We start from the raw sequence: 21,863 nt of genomic DNA, 5'->3' as shown, positions 1-21,863 counted from the left end.
AAGAAACACAGAACTGAAAATTTGTTTAGACACCATATTCTAACACATGCTAACATTTCATACGTCACTGGCTTTCTTTATTTTTTTACATCCTACAAAATCAGTGTGCAATTCAGAAATACCTTATAACATATGCTTAACTGTTGACTTGTTTTTTGTTGTTCTTTTCATTTTGCTTTAAATGCAAGGGAGAAAAATGATATATGGGGAAAAGAGCATTTCTTCTGGCTTAATTCAGTGCAGTTTTGAGATTATACTCATTGAAATATATTATACTTGCTGCAACCAATGGATTTTGAGGGTTCTTTTTATTTATAGTACAGAATGTTAATTAAACATGTAGTAACTTTTAATTGTTACGTTCATTTTTTTTCTAAAATTGTAGTTCTGAATTTGTTTTTCTGGAGGATTTTGATTTCATTTGTTGAAGTAGTTTTTGCAGATTATATATCAGTGTCTCACAGAAAGAAAAAAAAACAACCTCTAAATACAAGGTTATTCAGTGGAGTAGGTGAATATGCTGTTGATTGTAAATCCATTCTTGCAACCTGATATTTTAATTAATGCTGCCTACGAAGAATAGAAAATGATATTATGTGTGGCACTATAAAGCAATTATTGTTCAGCTTTTTCATGTTCTGATTATGCACTCATTTTTATTCTCTGGTGTAGATGCTCAGTTCTTTACAGAACATCTTGCACCAGTCTATAGAGTGTTTGCAAATAAGGAAGGAGAGTTTGGCTTCATGTAATTTTTGATATATTTCTGAACTATTTTTCTTGTACGTAAATTAAATTTTGTTTATTGCTTCAAATATTTCTTTAGATTAAGGTATTGTCTAGTCTCACACAGTAAGAACAGAATTTACAGATAATACATGTAGCAAATATTTGATCTATTAATTAACCATTATACATCAGATTATCATTATATCTTGAGTATTTAATATAATGGTGCATACATCGTAAGTATGTGGTATAGCAAGTTATTTTGTAAATTATTAGTAGATTTAGTAATATATTTGCTAATTTTGATGTAAATATTATTAACCTATAAATACTTAGGGTATTTGCTATTATCTTTTGGAGAGGTGTTGGGAAGGTTTTGGAGGTAGAGAAGAAGTACTGTGAAACAGAAAATATTCAAGAGGAAAGCTATTTTAAAAATGGATTTCATGTTTGTGCTGTTATGTCATTATGGAATTGTGTGAATGAATGTGACATTTCATATTTGGATTTAAAGCTTTGGATTTAAAGGTCTGTGTGAGAACTTTTATTAATTTAAAACATGAAAAGGAAATGTTGAAACTACTGACGTTTTCTTGTGCCCGTTTCCCAGAAGGGAAAAGGACTGGTTAATGCCCCATTTTAAGGAAGACAGAAAGCTAGTGATAATTTTGAGAGGTAGTATGATGTTAAACAGGTATGTGGCAAAAGGGTGAAAGTATCTTGGTTTTGGTTAAGAAAATGGGGGCTGATAAGATCATTACCTGCTAAGGATAATTGCTGAAGCCCAGTGGTAGGCATTTCTAACATATTGGACAAAATGTGCGTTTGAAAAAGCACACCTGTTCAAGCTATCTAGTTCATCTTTTCAGTAGCAAGAGGTAGTTGTTTTTCATTTCCAATATACAAACAGTGGAAGTCACAGATCAATACTGCAAACAAGGGTTTATTGTTTAGTGATTACCAGGCACCAGCGTGTGAATTTATACAACCAAATGTGCATCAGTTTGAAGAGAGTGGTAAGAAACATTTAAATAAATTGCAATAATGCGTATGTTGTTCTGAAGGTAATGCCCGCTATCTGTTTCCATGGAAACTACAACAGATACAAAGAGCACAATAACACTACTTGATAGAGCAAATTCTCAACTGCGAAACACTATCTTTCAATATAATCACCACCATTAGCTATGCATTTTCACTAGCATTGAAGAAGAGCTTGCATGCATGCTGTGCATATAAGAATCTGCACCAGCCGAGGTGACCACTGTTTCACAACTGCTGTGATGCAGTCTGTCTTTCATTGATCCAAACAGATGGAAGTCAGAAGACTATTTGATAGTGAAAATTCTCAACTACAGAACAGTATTTTTCAGTGTAGTCACCACCGGTCACTCTGCATTTTTGTCAGAGTTGAAGAAGAGCCTGCATGATGTTCTTGTAAAAATTTACACCGGTGGAGGTGACCCACTGTTGCTACCACCACTGCTAAAACATACCACCTCACTGCCTCACTGTGCTCGTGTCTGCTGTTCGGTCTCCATAAGCATTCAGAAAGCATCAATGAATGCTGATGAGTTCAAGTTTTTCCTCATGGAGGAATTTAGTGACATACCTTTGCTCCACCCACACTTTTATGTCAGACACCGTTTCATCAGACTGCTCCTCTGCTACCATCTGTCACACAGCAGCAACATGTAATAGGATATTGGTGGGAAAGGTGCAATCTCTACTACCCTCCCACCAGCATCCACCTCTGATGTCATTTGCCAGCATACTAAAATAACAGACATTAATTTCAGAGCAGCCCTTGTAAATACAGGCCTATCTTCTAGTAAAAGTATAAATATTGCGAAAGGTTAACTCCAAAGTTAGAAAAGCATCAGCCTGAAGAGAGTAAAAAAAAAAAAAAAAGTTTCTTCCAAGATCAGATATTTCACTGGTTCTTGAAAGCTGAGTGCTAATCAATATGATGCTCCTGTAAGTGAGATGTTTTCAGCAACTATGAGGGTATTGCGGTATAGCTCTGGTGGTGAGATGAGCCCCCACTCCAGGCCTCTAAGTAGTGCTTCTGTGTCTGCTTAATTCAAAAGCAGCCTGTGTTCATCTTGGATGCAGAGAAAGTGGAGAGGATCAGTCTGTGACCTCACCTGGCATTTCAGATTTTAATCTAGTTGGGTTTTTTTTCCAGCCTAAATGTTTGCAAAAAGGTTGTGTCAGTTTGTTTCCTCAAATGATGAATAATGTAGAATTTGAACATAAAAGACAGGGCAGCAACAGAAGTGTTGTCAATTCTTTACAACGCTTGTACGCAAACAAGCGAGCATCATTTGAACGTGCTTATCACATTCAGATGCATTTCATTCAATCTTTATAACAGACTAGCTGCTGAATAAAGAAAATGAATTGGTAAAAAAACCAGTGAGCTGTAAGGTTGTAACTACAATTCCATTTTTCTTTATACTGCTTTTACACAAGGCTCAACTTGATGAGCCAGCTACTTAGTTACTTACTTAGTCTGGAATTGATATGTGTTGATAGACAAGTTCTTTGGCAAAGCTTTGTTTAGGTCTGGTAGCACTGATTCTGTTGGGTTGTAGTAACCTTCGACTCTATTTCCAGGAGCACCTCTGTGCAGCACATGGCACAGAGATGGTCCCTTGACACAGCTCTGGGCCTTTGGCTTCACACAGGCTTTCATGCATACCTTACTAAGCCATCCTGAATTTCAAAGCTGGTGGTGGCAGTTCGTCTAAGCCGTTTTTATTAGTGTATCAGTTCTGTTTCCTGCAAATCTAGCAGGTGGGAAGATGCTCTCCCAACTAAGCCATAATCTTTGCCAGATTTTAAGGTCTGCGTACATGGGATGCCAAGTTGTCCCAGACTTGTGCTATCCATAGGATGTAGCCCAGCTCCCTGCAGTTATCAGCTTCGGTTGTGCAGTTCTGCCCCGTCCATTCGTTTCACAGTGCATCACTGTGAGATCACAGAGTTAGGCATATTGGATGATACCATTCTGTACCCAAGATGGAACATAGATGCATAGATATTTCTTGCCTTCACTTACCTGCTTGAAAAAAAAAAAAAAAAAAAAAAAAGATTGCTGGGAATATGTAAAGTCTATGATTTATGTTCTTTTTTCGATAAGCCACGACCCATAGGCTAGTTTTTTAATGTCAGCATTTGAAATTGTGAGTTCTTTACATGTTAAGATCTTTTGTGCTTCTTCTGGGCATTTCCAGATCGCTGTCACTGGGTTCCTAAGGCTAACTGATAGTTGCATTAATGCTTTTTAGGGGAAGATCATTAACACCCTTCCGTACTTTTTTCTTATTCCTCATGATTAAACCTTCAGATAAACACATTTTTGTAATATAGAACACAGTGGAAATAGCAGACTTCAACATGTTATTACGCATTTTATTCAGGAGGCAGCAGTGTTGAAAAGGTGATAACAAGTTTGGGGCTGAGGCCCAGGTAACCCAGGGGACAAAGGTGCTATGGGGATCAAAGGTGTAAGGATGTAGACACAATGGAACATGAAACATTGCCTTTCTCTTTTGGGAGAAAAAAGAAACAAAACATAGTGAACTAGATCTGTTAAAATTGTGTACAAATGCAAATGTTTGATGTAGAAAAGACTGTTTCTGTTAGCTGTCTCGACTAGTTCTGTTTGTTATTCTTAAAATCTGTCTACCTCATTTCCCTTTTCCTTACACTTTTTTAGAATGAGTCTTTATGCTGGAAAACTCTGTGTTTTTAAATACTTTGGTTAAAAAAATATATGTATATGTATGTATGTATTTAATATAAATCCCAAAGCAGAAAGGCTTGTGTTCAGGGAATTTAAAATGTTTTTACTTTGTAGATATTTGTGTTGTTTTTGCTTTTTTAGTTCTGAATCAGTGAATTCCCCGGGAACTTACATTCAGAAAGATTGTCAGGGAGCATTTTATCTGAGTTGCTTCTAAATATTTGACAGTTCATATGAAGGGTGACTGAGAATAAGAAAAGAATACTAATTTTTTCTCTCTTATTATTCTAACCTGTCAGGAAAATTAGGGGGATTTGCACAAGAAAACAACACTATAGATTCTGGAGAACTCGATATAGGCCGAAGAGCAATACAAGAAGTTCCCCCTGGGATTTTTTGGAGATCACAACTCTTTATTGATCAGCCACAATTTCTAAAATTCAATATATCCCTTCAGAAAGATGCATTGATTGGAGTATATGGCCGAAAAGGCTTACCACCATCACATACTCAGGTGAGAGCTGCTTCCATTAGAAGTAGGAGAAGTTACTGAAAACTGTGACTTTGGTTATTTTGTATCTTTTCCGTTTTGCTGATTTTTGCTTTTTACATATTGATCTCATGTGATGTACAAAACATTTATAATACTGTAAGTGATGGGATCTGAAATGTGCCATCAGGGAGAAGGGAAGATTCTTATTTATGAGCTGTCTGAATGCTGTGACCAATGATGCTTTAGATATGGAGTTGTTTCATGCAGAATTTATATGTACTTTTAAAGATATGTTGACATTTGTTTTAAAACCTCAGTAAACTAATAGAGCTTCTTATGGCCATATGTATGGTCATGTGTGCCTAGCAGTGGCCACATTCGTCCAATTTGCAAGCAGGAAGAAAATAGTATTTTAAAGAAGCTTCAGTTTATTCTGCAAGAAAACGCTACAGAATTTATAGCTTGGTGTCTCACTAAATAAAGAAGTATGCAATATGTGTCTATGGTAATACAGTGGATCAGGGTTGTAAAAGTGTCACTTTTCACTAGGCATCTGAAGTGTCTTAAAACTTTGTTCTTGTCTGTCCCAGAAGGATTAGTCTGCTCACCCCTCAGGTTTGTGAAGAGACTTTTTACTGCACTTTATTATACTCATGCCTAGTAACAAAGAAACACTTTTCATCCATAGTTATAGGAGAGTTGAAGCCTAAAAGAATGAATAGTCGTCTGGATTGGCAGGAGAAAGGGAGAAGCATTGTCTGAAAAGGCATTTTAGAATCAATTGTATTCAGATTTTATTTGTACGATTTAAGACCCTCCAAGTTCAGATTTCTTTCAGCTCACTATTAGTCCAAGTGCTAGCTGTGAACCATTGTTCTACTTGAAAAGAGAATTGAGCTCATGCACTTCTACACCATTTATGGAATTATGTAATATCTTACTGATTATTTTTTTTTACCTTCATAAGATTGCCTATAGGCAGAGTTGGAATGAAGCCTGACTGATTATGCCATATGCACAGTCACAACATTAAATTCCTAACTATAAGATTTAATTTCTTTACTTGATCCTTATTTTTAATTCTGATGTATGTGCTGTTATACTACCGAAATTCGTTCCTTTTTTTTTTAGGCATAAATTCTAAAAAACATAGAATTACTCCTAATTGTATTACATTTTTAGCAGGTACTGTCTCATGCAGATGTGAAATTTAGTTGAGAACTGTGGAAGACGTGATAGGATCAGCAAAGGAGTTTCATGCTATTAAATGCTATTAAAATCACAGAATGCTACATTAGACTTTGTTTTTGGTTTAGTTTCCATTAAACAACAAACAATTTATTGAAGGCAGAAAAAGAACTTAAGTTTATTTAAAAATGATTAAATGGATTCTCTTCAAACATTCACAAATGAACACTTACCCCTAGGCTGACAACTAGCACAAGACATTCTAGCTCAAAGAAAATTGACTCAGGAAATTATCAGCCATTGGTCATAGGGGTTTGGAATACAAATGCCATCCTAATGATGATGATAATAGCAGAAGCTAAGGAAATACATGTGTAACAAGGACGAATAAAATTGAAGAAGCTAATTGGGACTATGCATTTAGAAAAAAAAGATTATACAATTAGGTATGAGTTTAAAAAATGATCTTTACTTGACTCTTTATCCTTGCAAAAGATTGAAACTGAGGTGCCCTATAACCAAAAACTTTGGAAAAGGAGATAACCAAATCTATTTCCCATCATCTGTGTCACACAGACCCCTTTCCCTTTGAATTCCTAGTGTGCAAGTGTTATCCATGTTCACCTATGGTACAATGGAAAGAATCGCACACAAATCCTTCCTGTACATCTTCTGTAGTTTCTGTGAATTTTGGGTATGTTGTTCCCAGGATATAGGTGAAGTTCTGTATTTGTCTAGTATATAACTAGAGCATTTTTCACAAACTATTTGACTCTTGATATCTTGAAGAATTAGGCATGCTTACTTATCAGTGCCCTGGTGAACTTGTAGGGCTGCTAGAGATTCCCTAGAGTGCAGGCTTTATCAGAATGTTTATATGGCCTGACCCCAGTCATGTCTGGTTAAGGAGCCTGAGATAACTAGATGGATAAGATGGAGGGGGCAGGGTGAAATGTTTCTCTGAAGTTTAGACCTTTTTGCAACAAAACAAAGTCTTAATCACTATCAAATGAAATGGAATATCGAGAGGGTTAAAAGCTTAAATCTGTTATTTTCTTACTTCCCTATTCCTTACAGCTTGTACTAAAAAGGCACTTCACTTGTGAGCCAGACACAGCAGCAGCATAACAGCTAATTCTGGGCTTCACTGCATCCTTCCTTTGGGCAAGGGAGCTTACGCAGTTCCAAAGGTCATAGGAACATGTTAGAAAAACACAGGAATGTCCATGCTGGGTCTGATCAAAGGCCCATCTAGCGCACACTGGCCATTAGCAGATCTACAGAGCAGATGACAGATTTGGGGTTATTCTTCCTAGAATACGGTCCTGGCCTCCTGCACCTTAAGGCTGAATGACTTCCTGAGTCAGAGGTGCACTCTTTATGTTTTATAATCTTTGAAATATTTTTTTCCTAAACACCTTTGAACCAGTGGAAGCTTTTAGCACGTGTGACATTTGCATCGAGGAGTCAGCAGCTTAATTATACATCTCACATGATACCCTCAGAGACAGCCACCTGGTAGCTTTACTCTGACACCCAGTCAGTAGTGTTCTGGAGGAGATGGTGGAGATTTTCTCACTGATTTCTTCTCAGTGCCACTCATGATTTGTAATGTCCTGAAGGAGCTGTAATTTCCTAGCCTATTTCATAATTTCTTTGTACAAAAGCTGTTTTAGTCCTCTGATCATCTTTTTTTGGGGGGGGAGGAATGTTCTCCAATTTTACTGCAGCCTGTAGAGATGAGAGTATAGCACAGAACATAGCATATTTCAAGCTGCTGTGGTTCTGTACAATATCTCAGTGATGTCTGCTGCTTGGCTTTTTGTTTTTGTTTTTTTTTTATGTTTTTGATTGTAGAACTAATGTATCTATAGAACTGTCTACCATAACTCCATGATCTCATTCCAGGATGATATAGCTTGGCACAGAGCCCATCACTAGATGTGTAAAGCTAGGGTTGTTCCATGAAGACTTTGTAAAGTAAGGTCTCACCCATAGATACATCACGTTATGTTTACATCTCTTAAATGCTATCTGCCCTTATCTCCTATCACTGAGTGACAAGTGCTAATAGCAAAATTTATGCAAATGTGCAACTGCTGCCTCTTTCTGAAACGCCAGTGTTTCATATTTCAGATCTTTTGTTAAATAATTGAGAACCTGCCCTATGCCAGCATTTGTAAAGCATCCATACCAGCTGTCCCCCTCTTTGCTCATTTTCCTATGATAACTGACATCTATAAGCACATGCCTCTGTCTTCCGTAGCTCGCTCCTTCAAGCTTAGGTCTTTGTATAAGAACCTGCCTCCTCTCCATACGCACACCTTGCATTTGACATTGGTTACCTTCTTCCCCACTGCTGCTTTCTAGACCATTCACTTATTTGTGCACCTCTTTGTTGTATGCTTAAACCAAACAGTAAAAGGAAACTGGAGTCTTTCTTTGCATAGCTGTACAGCCACTGATACAAATTGTCCTATCACTGCGACAGTTGTAATGAAAGAATGGGAGAAATGAGCTTGAGAGAGATCTCAGTAAGTCTTCACACCTCTGTCTTGGATCAGGGTGGGCTAAATCTATAAGTTGTTTATTATTTCATTATAATATGGTAACACATTGCAGCAAATGCAAATCTCCTTTCCCATAATTTCCCAAAATAATAGGGATATGACATGCAGAAAATGTTGTGAGATACTGTGATCAGGACAGAATTTTTGGTTGTTTTTCTGTATTCTCCTTAAGTACCTAAATCAGTCTCAAGCACAGCCTGTGTGTGCCACAGACCAGTGTGAGATGCGTAGTTCTCTCTTTCTGGAGAATCATAGATAAATCAACCAGAAATAATTGACAGTGACTGTCCATTCAAAACCCAATCAGTGTGAACCTGAAAGTCTTTGTGACACTTTCTAAAAATGTCAGTTTCATTGCAGCCAGAGAATCAATATGTTTATTTAAAGAGACTTTAAGAATAATAATAATAATAAAAGACTTTGGTTTAAAACAAGAAGTGAATGGAGTACTAGAGCAAATCAGAATTTTTAAACTCAATATAAAGGTAATTAGTTTAGTATCATTGGAGGAAAATAAAATTAGTGTGCTTTTTACTTTTAAAGATAATTGTTTTTCAGTCTTTTTCTGTTACTCTGTTCTTCATAGATAAATATGTATGTGTGTGTGTGTGTATATAGGAAACTACCAGCCTTCAAAGGAGTTAAGATCAATTATCATTTGCTGAGGGATAAACTGAGCAGTAAATTCCCCTCTGTATAGCTTCTAAAATATAGCCTAAAACAGTGCTCTGATAATGACATATGCCCTTATTACATTGCAGATACAAAATTACTAATTGTACCATGCTTGTCAGCCATTAGTATACTCTTTGTGGTCAATCAAGTAGTATAATCACTTGCTCCTGTAACAAAACCATAGGTTTATCTGCAGTTTTGCTATAAAAAACGAGCTTCTGCAGTATACAAATTATAAGGTCACTCCTAACATCCATAAACGACTTGTTAAAACTGCCTGGGCTTTCTCTTTTTAAAAAACATTAGTGAACAGCTTGAGCAAGAAGAAGTATTCTTGAGTGTGGTGAGAGGAAAAGACAAAATTGTTTTTCTCTCTCACACATAATAATATAAATATTTAATTCTTTTACAAATGAGAATGTTGACTGGTTTTGAATAATTGGTGCTCTCCCAAAACGATTGCATTCATTTTCATGTGGCGCAGCGCACACAAAGTGACAGCACATCGAGGTACTGGCTCCTGCACATACTAATCACGTTTATGTTCTGTTCCACTTGTTCAGATGGAGCTGGAAAAGTGTCTCAGATGCTGATCATAGCATAATAACTATGCATTTCTTTCACATCCTGAATGGTTAGGAGGTTATTCAGATTACCAGGAAAGAATATCTTTACAGTACTGGTGAATTTTTACCTGCAAGTCTGCAATTTCGAGATGAGAACATAAGTACTTAAGCTCTGTGCCTGTGACAAAGGCTATCATGTTTTCTTTTGTCCTGAGAGCAGGTTCTGAAGGTCATAAGTCAGGATGTAAAAGTCCTGGTAACCCAGTAACCTAGCTCAGGTGAATCACTGATCGTGTATACTGGCCTTTACTTCAATGGGCCCTGGACACGTAATTCCATTTGAAAGGTCTCAAACACATGGAAAGATTGAAGGTTTATACATAACAGTTTCTCTCCTGCCATTAGCAGGTATCAAAGCAAAACTCTTAGCAGGCACAGCAGGGCCAGCAGATTCTCCACCGCAAACAACAAAGCCCTTTAACTTTCCTCCATGTTTAGTTTTGTTGTCTACACATTGATCCTTCTATGCTAAACATGCAAAATACATCCTTTAAGTTAGGAGTTTCAAGCAGCGTAAATCATTGCAGAGCAGATGCAACCTCCCAGGTGCTCATAGGACTAGTTAAAGATGTGTGAAATCTTAAGAGTTTACTTGTTGTATCAGCTGAGGTACTATGTTTTCTGAGCCCCACTCATGGTTGTTAGCAAAATAGTATTCTCCCTGCACTAACTTGATATCTTCCATTTCTTGTCAGGTTGTCATTTTCACCAGCTGTAATATTTAATGCTTTCATTTTTCCCTTCTGGGCTTCTACTAGAAGGAGTGGAAGTAAAGCTCTTTCTTTTCATCCCTCTCATCTGCACACTGTCTGAAATCAGGAGTGAGCAGACAATTTAATCCTTAGCCCAAAAATGAATAAAAAGCTACATAGATGGTTGATGCTGGATACTGTTAGCCTATGTGCATGCAATACACTTTGAAAGTTCACTCTCACCTGTTAGTCAGTTGACAGTCATGACCACAGATTTATTTCAGCTGATGTTTTCACCTGTTTGCTGTGAGAGATAGGCTCATCACCCTGTCCCCAAAAAGCCATTGCTGTAAGCCTGAACATCGCTGTATGTCATACTCCCTTCTGTTCCCTGCAGTACGACTTTGTGGAGCTCCTGGATGGCAGCCGGCTGATCGCAAGGGAGCAGCGCACTCTGCTCGAGGCGGAGCGAGCAGGTCGGCAGACGAGGTCCGTCAGCCTTCATGAAGCTGGGTTTATCCAGTATTTGGATTCTGGCATCTGGCACCTGGCCTTTTATAACGATGGGAAAAATGCAGAGCAGGTGTCGTTTAATACTATTATTATAGGTAAGCATTGTCTTCAAAGCTCTTGCCAAAATCCAGCCTCTGGTTGTGTTTTGTTTTGGATTTTTAGGAATCATACAATTATAGAGTGTATTAGGTTGGAAGGGACCTCAAAGATCATCTAGCTCCAAGCCCCTGCAGTGGACTGTGTGCCCCCCACCAGCTCAGGCTGCCCAGGGCTCATCCAACCTTGGGCACTTTTAGGGATGGGGCACCCACGGATCTGGGCAGCCATGCCCTCACTGTCTTGTGAGTGAAGAGTTTCCTCCTTGCAACTAATCTATGACCTCCCCTCTTTTACTTTAAAACCATTCTCTTTTGTTCTATTACCATTGACCCATTGAAAAGTTGGTCTGTTTCCTTTTTTTAAGTTCCCTTTGGTCCTGGGAGGCTGCAATGAGGGTTCTGTCAAGCCTTCTCCAGGCCAAACAAGCCCAGCAAACCCATAGTCTGATGACCTTTTTTTCACGGATTTTCCACTCGTGGTGTTTCTTTTTCTACTCAGAAAAAAAGTGCAGAAAATATACTGTAATTATTGGTCTAAGGCACAAGGCACGTACATTGCTGCGAAGCTGTGCTGAAAGGAGCGGTCTGTCTTGAAGTGTTTGCTAAGCAGCACGGAGCTGTATTTTGAGTATAGAGCTCATATTGTTTTACCATTATAATTTGAGCTTTTCTGCTGGAACGTGAAGTCCTGAGATATTACAGGCACAGCTATAGAAAATAACAGCTCTGCATGCTCTTCAAACAAAGCAACCATAAACACTGCGCGGGGAGCCTGGGCGTGCTGTCAGTCAGTGGCTGCGTGGCGGGTTCTGGGGGCCAGTGAGTGATCCCGCTTCTTTTCCTGCAGAGTCTGTGGTGGAATGCCCCCGGAATTGCCATGGTAACGGAGAGTGTGTTTCAGGATCCTGCCATTGTTTTCCTGGCTTTCTGGGCCCCGACTGCTCGAGAGGTACATCAGCCCCATCCTTACTCTCAAGTCAGCCTAAGCAAGCGTGTAAACAGATACATTAAGAAAGAAATTGGCATGTGACCGACTTCATAGATGTTCTTGTTTATAAAGCTTTGATGAAAACCTTGATTTGAATTTCTCTATGGTGCTTTATTTCACAGCGGCCTGCCCGGTGCTGTGCAGTGGCAATGGGCAGTACTCCAAAGGCCGCTGCCTCTGTTACAGTGGCTGGAAGGGCACCGAGTGCGACGTGCCGGCAACGCAGTGCATCGATCCCCAGTGCGGGGGCCGCGGCATCTGCATCATGGGCTCATGCGCCTGCAACTCTGGGTACAAAGGAGAAAACTGTGAAGAAGGTAAAGGAGCAAATACTTACCCCAGCACCTGCTGTTGCTGGTCAGGTTTCCAGCTGGCATGTCTTGTTCTATCAGCGTTGCGTGATCTCGATCATTTGCACTGTTACCACAGGGGGGAAAAAAAAATCTGCTTTTCATTGTATCGTATACGCTGGGATATGCTTGTTGCGTAGTGCTTCCTCAAAAATCATTTAATAATACTAAAAATCAAGTTTGGGAAGAGCTAGTACTGCTACAGAATTGTTACACTTCACTTATTCTTAATCCATGTAAAAATTCCCCAGAATACATTATATCTTTTACTTGCCAGTTTTTACTTTCTTTGGCTAAGAAGAAAGCACCTCAAAAATAGATGTTGGAGTACATGAAGACTGACTGAATTTTCGGAGTCTAGAATAAATCATTAATGTATCGCATCTGTTAGCCATCTTTTCCACCAACCACACTGTGGAAGGTGCTGATTCCAATGCATCACAGTGAAAAATGGCACGTCATTTTTGTATTCCAGAGATGCGCATAATAATATTCTTTCTGGTGTGCTGCAAAATACAGTTCATTTTCTATTCTTTTTTTTTTTTTTTTTAGAGAATAAAAAGTGCCGTTTTCTTCCTCAATGAAATTGATTTTATTGATCTCCACGTACAAAGTAATGCAATTAAGTCCCTGGAATTAAATTTTCAGACCATTGACCCTACAAGTGTAACATTTTATTGAGTCAAATTGCTAAATTAAATCTCGTCATCTAAAGAACATTAAAGTGAATTAAGAAGGATAGAGAGTATGCAACTCATTTATTTCTGAAACTAGTTGAGAGTCCTGTACAGCTGTCAGAACTCTATAGCTCTGGATTGGATCAGCTGATACTGAGCATTGCAAGTAATCCAACAGTTGTCACAGTGTGATTAGGCAAAATAGAGATCAGCAGCCCAAGACCTGGGGCCAATCTTGTTGTACTTCAGAAAAATTAGCAAACTTTAAAGGTTTTCTGTTAACTCAATGGCAGCCTGTAAATGCCTTGAAGACAGTTATATCCACACACAGATTTCACAATACCAGAAAATGGCGTGGAAATGATACGTTTTTATGAAGAAAATTGCACATATTCTAACAGAAATTGGCTAGGACTTGTAGTCAGAAACGAAATAGAGGGTTCTTTGTCTTGTAGCCAGAAGAGGGGGGCTGGAACCAAGCTACTTTGGTCTGCTGTTCCTTTTCTCTTTCACTCATTGTAATGAAGTGAAGATGAATTTCTCAGCTTCAATCTACTTTAAGAATTCAATGCTGCACATTTCAGAATGTCCTAAAGTGCAGATTAAGCCAAGCAGTGGCTTGAGATGGTTACCGTTGTTAGAAACAACATCTTTAAGCTGATCTTCCTCTTTTCCATGCAGCGGATTGCTTGGACCCAGCCTGTTCCAGCCATGGTGTGTGCATCCACGGCGAGTGCCACTGCAACCCGGGCTGGGGGGGCAGCAACTGTGAAATTCTGAAGACGCTGTGCCCTGACCAGTGCTCTGGCCATGGCACCTACCTTCAGGAGAGCGGTACCTGCACATGTGACCCCAACTGGACAGGTCCAGACTGCTCCAATGGTAAGGGTTAAAAGCACTCATGTTTTGTAAAATTATGGTGTCTTGGATAGCACCGTTTCAGTGATGTAATTAACATCTGACCTGCCAGGCTGATGGAAGACTTTCAGGTGATTGTAGCGTGAACTCTGAATTGATTCAAAGGTTCAAAATAGCTAATGAACGTGAAGTATTTGAAAATAATTTATTTTGTTTTCTGTTAGCCCTTTTCGCTTGTTAGTTCACATGCAAGTACAGAATGTTTTTGTGCGATATATATATCTAAGTGTCATCTTACCTAATAAGTCTAGTTAGCAACTATAGCAGTGAAATTAGAGAGAATCTCCCATTTTAAAAATCTCTAGCTAATTGAAGACATTTTTTTTCTTCAAATCCGCACTCAGGCATTCCACTTTGAAGGCAATGCAAATGCAAGAATGAATTCTTAACAGCTTTTGAGGAAAGGCACAGACTGTAAGGGCAGAAGGAGTTGGTAGAGGTGAAGAAGTAGAGGAAGCTTCTTGAAGTCTGAAACTGGGCTTATAACTATAATCAGAGTTTAGAAGCAACAGGAGAAAATGGCTGGAGTTACTGTTAGACAGCATTATCTAAATATTTATAACAGCAGCCTCTTAACAAATACAAGTTTTTTGAATGTTGCTTGGTAGTCACATATCAAGAGACTAAATCATTTCTAACCGTGAGACGTATATTTGTCTTAAACAGTTCATCTAACTGATTTTGTTAATGAAAACTGAACACATGGACTAGCTGGGTTTGTGCCAGCTTATGAATAAATATAACATTTTCATGAGAAACTATCTTTTCAAAACAAATGTACTTCCTGACCAGGATCTGCGATACTCCATCATGTTTTATGCATATAAGGATGATAGGACAAAATTCTAAATATTCAAGAAGTGACAGAGAGGAGAAAATATCTTCTGTTATATTCGTTTAGAAGAAAAAAATCTCTGAACATTTCTTGTACTAAAAATGACTATTTGTGAGAGACCCTTTGTAGTTCTCAGGCAAAACACGGGTCCTCTATTTCTTGACACAGTGTCCTTCGTGCTATTTCTGATTATTCAGTTATGCACCATCTTCTAGTTGTGTTTCAAGGAATGATTGGTAATTGTAATACATGCAGTATTTCTGATCTGAGATATTTCAGAAGCGTCAAACTCACAAAAGAGCTTTGTAAAAGGACTATTTTTTGAAGTTGTGCAAAATGACCTTCGTACTGATACACTAAAAAAGTAAATCTTACCCATAAACATTTTGTTAAGCTGATAGAAGAAAAAAGGAATGAGTTATTTCCATCAGAGGAGTTTATAGGTTTGAAATCAGCAGAGCTTTCCTCTATCTTCATCAGCAGTTTGTCCGTTAATTAGCCCTTCAATTCCACTTCAATTAAATTAACTCTAATTAATAAGTTCATTACAAAGATTGACGCACCTTGCTCAAAGCTAGTGTGCTAAAAGCTGATAAACACCTCCACTCTAATGAAAAATTGATTAGATTGAAGAGAAATAACCCTTTCTTTTTTGGAGCTGCGTTGACGTTTTGTGACTCTAAAATTAATCAAACCATCTTAGATCTCTTAATCAAAAATTTAATTCAAAGTAGATATAAAACGCTGTATAGGAAAAAAAAAAAGTTGGGGGGGCTAGGAGAGGAGGAGGGAAGCAGGAGGGAGAATTTCAGCTGTCTCTCTCCAGAAATATTCTTATGGAAAATGTCACAGCGCCCTGATACTCTGTTTAATGTTTCATGACATTTGGAGACAGAGTTATCCTCTGCTGGGGAAGAAAACCACTATTGAATAGAAAACTGGAAACCTTTCATGCACTGAAAGCTGTTGAAAATAATTTCAGTCTTTTATTGCTAAACTGTTTGTTGTCTTCTACAAGAAAACAAAACCTAAATACAGTACTTTTATGAAGCAGTGTGTGGTTACAAGCAGCTCAGTGCCAAGGAACAGAAGAAGTCCCTCAGGCTATATTATAGTTTCTCTTTTTATTCTGTTGTCTGCTTAGCAGAAGTAAAGTTTTTTGGAGTCTGACTAAATGAAGTATAACTGTAAATGCAAAATCTGGCAGTCTAAATTAACATCTTGTATTAGCTGAGACTTAACATGTGTTGTTTGGCCTCTGTCTACCTTTGGCTCTTAACATATTTTTCAATTATTCTATCAGTTACAAGATCCTGTTAGCATACGTAAATGACAAGTTAAATTGCTGAATGTTGGTTTATTTTTTTAACAATCTATTATTTAAACCAGACTGTTCGTAGCTGTCACTGATACAAATTTACTGAAAGTAAAAGAGGATCATCTTTTATATTTAACAGATGTGTCAGTATGTCAGCATAGTACTAATTTGTCTCAGTAAGGCTCACTCTTTATAATGAAAAAATGTGTCAGAAATGGCACATTTTTACTTGGAAAGAAAACAGTGAGCAGGATAGGGAGGGGAAAGCTTGTTAAAATGATCTTTCATTAATGCTAGATTTTTCACTTGCAGCATAGTGTGACCTGCATGTATGGTACATTTAGTCACTACAAGTATGTTGTGACTTCCAGGAGCTTTAAGTGCCGCATAATCTCAGTTATGAAGGGCTACTCTTAAGTTGTATGTGATCACAAAGAATATAACTGAAAATTACTTGTAGCTAACAGATGAGCTATGTACACTCCAGCACCACTAAGTCTACCAGGATAACTAAGTAAGCATTAACACGGAGGTAAAACTCCATGCCCTGCATTCTGTTGGGTCCTACCTGAAAATACCTTTCACAGTAAATTCCTTTGATGGAATTACCAAAGGTTTTGCCTTTCTTACCCTTCACATCTTGAATTAAAATGCCGCGCTGCTAATTGATGCGTACCCTCTCACTCCCGTGTGCACTCTCTGCCTCTTTTTTCTCCCCTATTCCCCTCTCAAATGTAGAGATCTGCTCGGTGGACTGCGGCACGCACGGCGTGTGCATGGGAGGGACTTGTCGCTGCGAGGACGGCTGGACGGGCACAGCCTGCAACCAGAGGGCCTGCCACCCCCGCTGCGCCGAGCACGGCACCTGCAAGGATGGGAAGTGCGAATGTAGCCAGGGGTGGAACGGAGAGCACTGTACCATTGGTAGGCTGGCTATGCTTTAGTATGTCTTTGGTGCAAAATTCAAAGTGCTGGCACTGCTGGCTGTGTCTGAATAAGGAGTGTATAACTTTGAAGCTTTTTTCTTCAAACAGAATGTTTGCACGTGTCCGTCTGTATAAAGGAACTGATTTTTTAAGAAAGGAAATTATTATATAATGGCTCATCAGGTCTTCATAGCTAGTTTGCTGTGAAATGAATTCCCTTTTCAGTCTCTTCCCTTGAGCTGCCTTTTTGCTGGTGGGGAGGTCACATTTATTTTAAGCTGTAAATAGTCTTTGATTTGTGTTTTTCTGTTTTTCTGCAATAGCTTAATGACTCTCAAAAATGAAGCTTCCTTTTGTTTGTTTTTTTAATTATTATTATTATTATCATTTGGAAAAGAAGCTCTAAAAAGTGAGTTTTGGCAACACACAAAACCATCAATGCCACCTTGTAATGTGTGGTCTAACTACTCAAAATCACCTTCTTGTCAACATAATGCTCTGTTTTAGAATTGTGTCAACACAACAGCAGTTCCATACAGCAGATTTAGGAGTCATCCTTATTACAGCTTCTGTGTTTCCGTAATCAAGTTAGTTCTAGTGTGTGAAACCCATTGGAAATTATTATGCCTTTATTAATGGAGCTTTTCTTAGTCAGTGTTACAGTGCGTATGTCCCATATGTCTCTCCACTGCCCAGGGCGTGATGTTGAGCCAGCATGAGAGATTACACTTGCAGATAAGGGAACTAAGAAAACAGAAGCAGAGGAAGAATTGTTCAAAATCGTAACATTTTTAATTAGGTTTTGAATTGTGGCATAGCTGGAAAATCCCCTCTACACTAGGCTTCCTTTATGCAAGGTGCAGCAGGACTGTAATGCAAAAGGAGGGACCTATGTCACCTCTGTGTAACCACACGTAAGAACAGCTGTGTGACAACGGGTAGGAAGCACAGACAAAGAGCTTGGCAATGGTCTAATTTTAAGAGCACGCTCATTTATCCATAGGAGTGTGGTGAGACTTGTACTAAGCTCAGCTAAGGCTGTCTAGGAGTAACACAGTGGCTCTGCAGTATTTGGGGGCGCATCTCTGATCTGTGAGAGGCACTGAGGATAAGCTCTCAGAGGTGAGTTGAAATAACAGTGAGAAGGTGGCCACAGGTCAGGCAAAGGCAAGTGTTAATGCTGAGTGATGTGGAAATCAGAAGATAATCTAAATAGTTCAAAAAGTCCAAAAGGAAAAGCAGTTTCGTATTTAAAGAGATGGAGAAGTTAGTTAGATGATGTGTGTAGCAGGATAGAGCAGTAAATCTAATAGCGGTAGAGATAATGGATATAAATACATCATTGTTTGGTTTTGCCACAAGCTGAAAAGAGGCTTAAGAAATTTAACTTCTGTGCATGTTTTGGAAGAAGTGTCACCTAGAGTGTGTGGGCTCAGCTAAGTCATCAATGGTGCATGACTATCAAGAGGAAAGGCCTGAGCTGCATTCCCTGCAGGTTATAGCCCTGCCAGGGAGGCAGGATGGCAGTGCTGTGCGTAGTCACGGTCACAGGAAACAGTGATGTGAGCCTCGAGGACAGGGAAATGTTTGCTGGTATCCATATCATTGCATCATAAAGGCAAGGTAGGATTTCATTTTGTGGAAGGGAGTCAGGTGTGAAGTAGTAAGATTGATTTGTGAGCTGTTTATAAAAAAAAAAAAATCAGAATCGATTTTTTTTTGTTTGTTTACTAATGAGGCTGCCCAGACATAGGTGGGAGGGGGAACCAAGATGCCTCTGTGCAGGACCCTGGGGAGAACTGATGTGATTAACATTTTTAAGGAGCTTCCAGAAAACATGCTGACAAGTGAGCAGAGAGGTGAGGAGAGAACTTTTTAAACAATAAAATAAAGTAAATCTTTAGAGGGAGAATAAAGCCTTTCCCTTGACCGCTTTAACTTGCCAACGAGCAATTACTCAGCAGATTGCTCTGCTGTTGGTCTCGCTGACCTTGGCAGCATTTCAAGGGTTGCAGTTATACACGGATGAACTGCTCTTGAACAATTTTTCCAACATATTAGGCACAAACTAGTTTTTCCTCAGTGCTGGCCAAGCAGGTCTGTCTTCCCACCTGTTTATTCTTCAAATGTGTGTTTACTTTGTGGCTGCTGCTGTAAAGATAGTTTGATTTGTTTATATTGCCCTTACAGCCTCAAAGACAAGTAATGAGGTACAAGCGCTAGCCTGCTGTTAACATTTATTTTTCCTAGAGCTGTTTTCTTCAGGACCACCAGTGTTATAGAGAAACCAGGTCATTTTGTTGTTCATTTCCAAGAGCTGTTCCAACTTAGTAGAGTAAAAAGCAATGCTTCCTCAGCTTGGTAAATGGAGTCAATTTGCTTTTCTCTCATCTACCCTGGAGTATATACTAGCTCCTTCTGTGCAATACATTTCAAAATGTAAAGGACATCAGAACGTATTTTCATGCATACCAGCTTTTTTAATGTCATGATGTAACCCAAGCTTTTTTTGCTATTTACTGCTCTAAACTTGGTAGCGGAATATTTACCTAATTTGTATGTGTGCAGGAGAGGCTCCCACTCTGCTTTCAAACACCCCAAATGATAACAACTGCAGCTTTCTCGTTTCTGAGTCATTAACCATTTGAACCTACAGTAGTGTGAAGCATTTTAGAAATAGATTTCTTTCTTCCATGCAGCTGTTAGCTGGCAGTCACATGAAATGCAATGGCCCGCATTTACAACTTCTTGGGGAAATGAATATTCCTAAGAAGTTGTAAATTTTAAGGCCAGTGCACTTTATTCAGTCTTTGGGAAAGCCCGCCATATCTCTAGCTGATTGCACAGAGTGGGGTACACACATAGGTATTAATTACAAAGATGCATACTGGAATGTGCACTGAATCATATTAGTTCCTAATTCATATTCGTTGAAGAGAATATGGTCTTGGGTTTTTTGTTTGTTTGTTTTTTTATTTGTTTTGGGTTTTTTTTATTTTTTGTTTTTTGGTTTTTGGTTTTTTTGAAGCATGAATGCCATTTAAAATGTTTTGTAACTCACAGTTTCTATAGATTTCTTAATGTCCAGTCTCATTTTCAGTTATCCCAATGTTTGATTTTCACTTGGCTCTAATTATTAAAGGGTAAAAGGAAGGGAACAAACAAGCCTGTTGCTGCAATTAAAAGGAAGTAATGCTCAATGGTATTCATCTCCAAAAGCTTTTACACTCTAGCTTGCTTCTTCAGTTACGTTGGTTTGTATGTTTACTCCTAAGACACTTAAATGGAAATGCAACAAAAGGAAATTCTAATTGCTGTAAAACTTCCAGAGAACATTTGTTTGTTTTCATTCCAATGCTTCAGGACATTGGGAAGAAAATCATAGGTGATTGCAAAGGTTTGAGTTCTCTGTTCAGACACGATTTTGACATCTGTCTTTTTCGTTAAGCATCAGTATTTCCCTAAGACCCAGCATCACAAGACTGGAAAAGGAAATTAGTATGCATTTACCTTTAAATATGCTTTTGGTTTGTGAGAGAGAACGGAGTAGACCAGATAAAATAATTTTTTTTTTAATTATTTTTTGAAGCATTGTGTGAAGGAAGGTTGGCAAGATTGTTTTGACTAATGCAGTAAGCGTGGTGTTTGTTGCTGACGCACACTGGTCCTTCGTGCATCTCTGACATAAACACCATACCCAATGTGGACCACACTTGTAAGTTCTTGACTTTGCTCTGAACACATACTTCCAAATATTTACATCAAAGATGTTCAGCAGATAACTGCACAGTGCTGTAATGAAATTAAATTAATGAGAAAAACAGAAACTCAAGTATTATTGCTCTTTTTTAGCATAATACAAGATTTGTCTAAACACAACAGTGTATGTTCCAAACACTAAGCACTTTAAGCCCATCTAAACATCGTTTCCCTCCTGAGAATTGTCACATTTTACCACTTACTGTATGCACGTGAGAGCAGGTTAAATAACCAGTTTACTGCAAAACTATGGAAAATCACCTGTCAGTTGTTTTATTAGGTCTGGGGGTGAGTTTCATGGGTCTGAGGTCAGCATCTGTAAATCATTTGGTGAAGTTCAACCTGCATCTCATTGTGAATCAAGACCACACATGCACAGCTGGTGCCCAAGTGATAGCCTGGATGAAAATTTGCTCTGTAATTAAGTTTTCATAACACAGTTGTGCTCAGATATGTTTTTGTTTCTTTTCTATCCCAGCTTGCAATGAGTATGATGACCCTCTCCTGTCTGAATAGTTGTTGTGTGAGATTGAAATGGTATTATTTCAGAAAGTCTATTATTTTTGTGATATAACTGGCATGCACCATGAGTAAATTAAGTAACTGTCATAGGAAGCCCATAAATATGAACACTTTTCCAGCTGCTTTTCCATTAAACTCTGTTAGCTGAATGAAATTAGTAAATAATTATGTTGGTGGGGAATCTGCTATATTTCCATGTGCTGTGTTACATCTCAGTTTTATAATGCAGCTTAAT

General features: G+C 38.4%; 1 protein-coding gene across 7 annotated transcripts in view; it reads left to right on the top strand.

Annotated features, from left to right (window-relative positions):
• Window positions 1–21,863, top strand: part of TENM3 (teneurin transmembrane protein 3) — a gene marked incomplete at both ends in the record, with an annotated part of 305,029 nt that overhangs the window by 215,549 nt on the left and 67,617 nt on the right. For all 7 annotated transcript variants that reach the window (XM_079534385.1, XM_079534384.1, XM_079534383.1 and 4 more), the window contains 6 exons: window positions 4,780–4,994; window positions 11,122–11,332; window positions 12,183–12,284; window positions 12,446–12,640; window positions 14,032–14,232; window positions 17,160–17,345. In XM_079534385.1, the coding sequence (XP_079390511.1) occupies window positions 4,780–4,994; window positions 11,122–11,332; window positions 12,183–12,284; window positions 12,446–12,640; window positions 14,032–14,232; window positions 17,160–17,345 (1,110 nt within the window). The remainder of the gene's footprint in view (window positions 1–4,779; window positions 4,995–11,121; window positions 11,333–12,182; window positions 12,285–12,445; window positions 12,641–14,031; window positions 14,233–17,159; window positions 17,346–21,863) is intronic.

The sequence above is a fragment of the Tetrao urogallus genome (genome assembly GCF_951394365.1).
Source record: "Tetrao urogallus genome assembly, chromosome: 4".
Lineage (NCBI taxonomy): Eukaryota > Metazoa > Chordata > Aves > Galliformes > Phasianidae > Tetrao > Tetrao urogallus.
The sequence above is the reverse complement of the archived record's forward strand: the minus strand, read 5'-3'. Positions and strand labels throughout refer to the sequence as shown.